Source organism: Abrus precatorius, unplaced genomic scaffold (genome assembly GCF_003935025.1).
Source record: "Abrus precatorius isolate BTA unplaced genomic scaffold, Abrus_2018 Scaffold9, whole genome shotgun sequence".
Classification (NCBI taxonomy): Eukaryota; Viridiplantae; Streptophyta; class Magnoliopsida; order Fabales; family Fabaceae; genus Abrus; species Abrus precatorius.
This window is the reverse complement of record NW_020874439.1, coordinates 3,613,308-3,619,607: the sequence shown is the minus strand read 5'-3', so window position 1 is coordinate 3,619,607 and position 6,300 is coordinate 3,613,308. Positions and strand designations below refer to the sequence as shown.

Genomic DNA, 6,300 nt, shown 5'->3' with positions numbered 1-6,300 from the left:
ATTTAAATTTTTAAAATAAACAACGGCAAATTTTTTTAGTTCTTATTATTATGAGATGCTAAAATTAAATAATAGGATAATAATTTATTATATTAAATATAAGACATTAAGATGACAATGTTTTAAAATTTATTAAAAATAGTTTATTTTTATTCATAAATTTAAAGTTTTTGATAGTAATGTTTTTTTTCTACTTTAAATTTTTTCATGACTTTTACCTTTTAAGTTGGATTGTATTAAAAATTAATATAGCCAATAATAATTAGAATTAAAATCTAAAATTTTTATATTTAAGAAACTTATTTTGGGCTGTATTAAAAATTAATATTTTGAATTTTTTAAAATTAAAATTTCAAAAATCTAGTACAATTGGGTAAGGTTTTAATTACAACTTTTTATTATTTATTTGATGACTTATTTGTCTTTGATAATTCTAAATTTAAATAACTATTTTAATTTAAAAAATTATATGATATGTATACAATCTATAATTGATATTAAAAAATCTATAAAATCCGTTTAAATACAAACAAAATCAAGACCCGCAGATTAATAATGTATAAAATCTTTAATAGATATTAAAAAATTTCATAAAATCGAACAAGTTATAGTTTAATAATTATAGTAACTTCTATAAATACTCTGAACATGCGTGTTATGTCATTGACATGCAAAAGCAATTGGTTCAAAGTGTCTGTACTTCTGATTTTGAAGATAAATATCGACAATGGCTGTCTCAAACAACGTATGTACCCATCTGACGTTGGGTAAGTGTCCATGTACTGCAGCAGAGACAGAAGAGAGTGATTCCAACAGCAACGAGGTTTGCACCCATTTAACGTTGAGTGTGTGTCAGTGCACTAGAGCTGAGATACATGTCTCTTCAATCAAGAAAAGGAAACATTGCCACAAAGGTCCCTTTGTTGCAAAAAAGAAGGCATGCAAAGACTTGGTGGTACAAGAGGATGCTCTGGTGGTACACGAAGATGATGATCCTTGGAAGATAAAAAAAGTGTTGAAAGAGAGTGATCTTGGCAATATGAGTAGGCTCATGGTAGGGAAGGATTTGGCAGAAAAGTTTGTGTTACCTGTGTTGGGTGATGCTGCTGAGATTGAGAAGGGAGTTAGTGTTATGATTTGGGATGTGGACACCTACACCATGCACTCTCTTGTTTTCAAGAAATGGGCTTCTTCAAGATGCTACATTTTTATGTGAAAATGGGTCCAAGATTTTGTTAAGAGAAGGGGCTTGAAGAAAGGGGATGAGATTGGCTTTTACTGGGATCCATATAATAGTCACTTCAATTTCTCTGTTCTTAGAGTCAATTAATATGAGATAGCTCGTGTACAAAGAGCTTAGAAATCATTCAAAATTGTGTATTTCATGTTTTAATTTCTAGTAGTTGTAAGGTTGGAGGAGTTTTAATATTCTTGCTTTCATTTATTATAAGCCTTCTCAGATCTTACGTTGTTTTTATGTGTAAGTATTATGCTTTCTATTAATGACATTTGTTGCTTGTTCCAAAATCATGGTAGGCTATCGATGAAGAAATAGATCATACAGAACTACTCATAAAATTAGTAGTTTTTAAAGTATGTTGTTTTTGTGGTTTATGGTTTAAATTCTGAGATTCTTGTAATTGAAATTTCATACTACGATTTCAATTGCATCTTGATTATGGTTACAACACGCTATGAGTTGATGCATGTGGCAATTGTTTGATGATGAAAGAGCAATTTAATGTTTACGAGCTACATATTTGGTGACCACTGTGATAACAATTTTATAATAACACGTAATTATTAAACTTTGACTAATATACTTTCTATTTCGACCACTCAATTGTGTCTTTCAAGAAAGAAAGAAAAAAGTCAAATGTCCCGATAATTTGAATTCCTAATTTTCTGCCTTCAAGAAATATCTTTATAGGCCATTTTTATTGCTGATAAAAAATTTGAAATGAAATTCTAACTAATTTGTGTTGAGTACTTTGCAACCATTGAACTTGCACATTTTCTAAGAGCTTGTTTGGTTATTTCAAATTTTAAGAGTACACAGTTTTGGTTATCTATATTTTTATTCAAGATGCTAAAAATTTATGGGAAAATGGGTCCAAGATTTTGTTAAGAGAAGGCGCTTTAAGAAAGGGGATGAGATTGGTTTCTAATGGGATCCATATAGTAGTCACTATAATTTCTCTGTTCTTAGGGTCGATTAAGATGAGATAACACTAGCAGAATAAGGTTAGAAATCATTATAAAAAGTGTTTTTCGTCTTCTATTTTCTAGCTGTTGTAAGATTGGAGGGGTTTTAATCGCTGAGTTTGGGTTGGTGATAACAACTCTAATTCATCGATCGTCACTATATATTTGACCTTTGATCAATATTTTTTTCATGTTTAAATTTAAGTAAAAATATTCAAAGATTTTTCAAACTATAATTATAAAATATAAAAATATGTATATTTTACTCATGTTAAAGTGTTGGAGGATTATATTTCACATTTTTCAAGTTTAAGAAATAAATTTAGTATGTGTCGGTGTTGGGGTACATAAAACCTTGGGCATTTAGAGGATGGGCTCTTGACTTGATATGACAACTTCATCCTCCATCTTGAGAAGACCATCAATATATTTTGGTGGCTTTAGATTAATTTACAAAATGGTTAAAAGCTATCCCTTTGAAAAATGTTGAAGCAGAATAGATTATTAATTTCATTGAGGATAATATAGTGCCAATCAAGGAATGCTCTTCATTGGTTGAAGGGCCATAAGATACACAGAATCCTTAGATATTAAAATGCTTAATTTGACTCCATACTTTTTGCAGTGAGTACAGATTTTAATAGTTATAGCATAGTAGATTAAAAAGACTAATTATTTATGCCCATGAGAGTAATGTAATTACTTTTTGGTCTACACTTTGTAGTTCAAATCCTGTAATGTGTTAGAGCACTGGTGCCATCAAGTCCTTTTGCATCAAAGTAGGCTACGTAGTCAGCAACTGTTGTTTCCCTGTATTTTGGGGGATTATCTTCTGATAACAATTGCTTTATAGGCCCATAAGGCTTTGTGGATGCCATCACACCAGTGCAAAAAAAGCATGCAACAGATATTCTTGGACCAACATGATTGGCTGTTACTCTGTGTTCAACACTCTTGAATCTATCATTTGTTATCAGCTATAAATCAAATAAACAAATAATTAGCTACATATAAGACCACATCCATCATCAAATATAAACAAATTAAACAAGCATCCCATGCTCAAGTAAGAGATTTATTAGTGGTGTTAACTTATCAACAAGAACCCGCTAACAGAAATAATAAAAAAAAGAGAGGTAAAATGAAGCAAACATTTTATAAAACTTAAAATCAGGTTATGCATCTCAGATTTTAGAAAAGTTAAATGAAAAAATTTATAAGAAAATTGTGATGCATAAGTTGATTTTAACTTATAAGAGAAGTTTGATTCATTATGCTTTTTGTATTCATTGTTAACCTTATCCTAACTAAACTTCATTTAATTCAGTAGAAGGCAGAAAAATGCACTTAAGAAGATAAGAGATGTTATATGCTTTAAAACAAACATGTAGCACATTTGCTAAATTAAATAACTCCAAGATAACTTAGACATGGTTTGTACTATGTTAATAGCTTTGGCATGTACATAGAGCAGTACATATATTCTGGTGGCTTCATTAGTCCATAGAAAATGAAAGTCTCTCCTTAAAGAATGAAAGTGTAGATGTCACATTTATCCATTACAAATTAAAAGTCGTTGAAGGAAGTATACAAAGAATAATAACAGGAAACTTGCCTGCAGAAGATCACCAATATTGACTACTAGAGCCCCAGGAATAGGTGTGATATGAATCCACTTATTTTGGTAAAGTACTTGGAGGCCACCAACATGGTCTTGAAGAAGCACTGTGAGGAAATCATTGTCAGAGTGCTTGGTGGTTCCCATAGTCAAATGTGGTTCAGGAGAAGCAGGATAATAATGGCCAAGAGCAACAAGCCCTTCAGCACATCCCATGTCTTTCAAATGGTTAGGATTCAAACCTAAAGCTTCTGATAACAATTCAAACAGCAAAGTCCCCCGTTTCATTATGTGTTTCCCATACTCCAATAGAATGTCCCTACAAGAATATGCAGTCAATAAGGTAAAAAATTGAAGAGGAATATCAATTCTGGAATATTTCAATTTGTATCATCAGTATGCATTTTATAACTGTTAATACATCTTTTTACTTTGAGTTGTTTTGTTGATTTTAAATTACGGGTTTTTTAATGTGTCTAAGGATATAAAATAAGAAATGAATAAATAGTAAGTTTTTTTTTTTAAAAAATCGTAATGTTTAATATTATTAATTTATTGAATTCTGTGATTTATGATAAAAACATATGAAACATAGTTTCTTATTGAGTGTCTTGGGTACGCATTAGAAAATTATATATAAGTGATGAGAAATATGTATCCTATACCTTTTTTTTAATCAATAGTTGATGAACGATGAACTATAACTAAATATAAGAAAATTGAGACACAATTTTATAGCATTTTCCAACTAATATAAGAAACATCTGAATCTTACCAAACCATGATTTGTGATGTATTTTATACAGAAGTAAACACGTCACTGCTTAACTAGTAACATAATCTATCATTTTAAAAAATAGATATTATGAGCCTGCAAGTTTGAGTACTGATCTATGTTGAAGGATTAAATACTTGATACACAAACATACCTACATATTATAGGAAAATCTTGTGGTTTGATGATATCAGGAGACAAGTAACAGATAAAGGTATCTCTCATATTGAGTGGTGGTGAGCTATAAAGATCAAGATTGTTGGTAAAACAGCCAAGAGATAAGTGAATGACAGGTAAATGACGTGAACTTAGTATCCTTTTCTCATTTATGTCTTTCTCACCCATCGGATGAATACTGAGTACATGCCTTAAATAATGCTAGGAATAACTGAAAATACTAAAAACTAGGAACATAAACACACGAACAGAATAGACTTGGCCAGATATAACTGACCACTAAATAATTGAATGACAAACAAGATTATCCTAAGACCCACTAAATGATAACGATAAAAAACGTGCACTTGACTAATGATAACGGATAATGGCATTTTGAATCATCTTTTCAACACTTCCCCCTTGATTCAAAATCACACACTCCTAACTGTGACCTGAAAAATTGATGCTTGACTTGAGAAAGAGACTTTGTAAATACATCAGCTATCTGCTCATTTGTGCCGCAAAATTTCAAGATTATCTTTTCATCAATTACAAGCTTCCGAATAAAATGATGATGCACATCAATGTGCTTAGTTCTGCCATGAAATGCGGGATTCTTTGTCATAGCAATTGTAGATCGATTGTCACAAAATATCTCAGTTGCTTCCTTCTGCTCAAGACTGAAATCACTAAGAATCTTTCTGATCCATAAGGCTTGTCGTGCCGCTGCTGTTGCTGCTGCATATTCAGCTTCAGATGATGATAAAGCTACCGTTTCTTGCTTCTTTGAACTCCATGTTACTGCTCCAGAACCGAAGCTAAAAACATTGCCAGAAGTGCTTTTTCGATCATCTAAACAACCTGCCCAATCACTGTCAGTGAAACCAACTAATCTGAAATTTGATACTTTGCAATACCAAATACCAAAATTCACAGTTCCTGCAACATAGCGAAGAATTCTTTTTGCTGCTCCAAAATGTTGTTTTGTAGGACTCTGCATAAATCTAGACACAACACTAACACAGAAAGTTATATCGGGTCTAGTGTGCGTTAAATAATTCAAACCACCAATCAGACTTCTAAACAATTTTGAGTTAACTTTATCAGTCCCATCTTCATGCTGTAGCTTCTCATTGATGTTCATTGGTGTGATTGCCTCCTCACAGTTTGCCATGTTAAATTTCTTTAAAAGATCTGCAGCATATTTCTTTTGGCATACAAAAATTCCATCATCAGCCTGCATAACTTGGATTCCCAGAAAATACTGCAACATGCCTAGGTCTGTCATCTCAAAAGTTCTCACCATACATGACTTAAAATCATCAATTAATAACTTTGAGGAGCCCATATAGATCATATCGTCCACATAGAGACAGACCACCAAAAGATCTCCATTACCTTTCTTCTTTAAATAAAGAGTTGGCTCATTTTCACTTCTAGTGAACCCATTGTCCAGGAAGAATGAATCAATCTTGCTATACCAGGCACGTGGGGCTTGCTTCAACCCGTAAAGAGCTTTTCTTAACCTGTAAACTTTAGTTTC

The 6,300-nt window shown here is 31.7% G+C and overlaps 2 protein-coding genes across 2 annotated transcripts; one reads left to right on the top strand and one right to left on the bottom strand.

Moving 5' to 3' along the window:
• Window positions 1–727: 727 nt before the first annotated feature.
• Window positions 728–1,216, top strand: LOC113850612 (putative B3 domain-containing protein At1g78640). Its single transcript, XM_027481192.1, has one exon. It carries the CDS (start codon window positions 728–730, stop codon window positions 1,214–1,216), a length of 489 nt encoding a protein of 162 aa, XP_027336993.1.
• A 1,714-nt stretch (window positions 1,217–2,930) lies between these two features.
• On the bottom strand, window positions 2,931–4,943 carry LOC113850611 (1-aminocyclopropane-1-carboxylate oxidase homolog 1-like). Its single transcript, XM_027481191.1, has 3 exons — window positions 4,753–4,943; window positions 3,821–4,142; window positions 2,931–3,182 (listed from the first exon to the last, which is right to left on the bottom strand). The coding sequence occupies exons 1-3, from the start codon at window positions 4,941–4,943 to the stop codon at window positions 2,931–2,933; spliced, it is 765 nt and encodes a 254-aa protein (XP_027336992.1).
• Window positions 4,944–6,300: the final 1,357 nt, after the last annotated feature.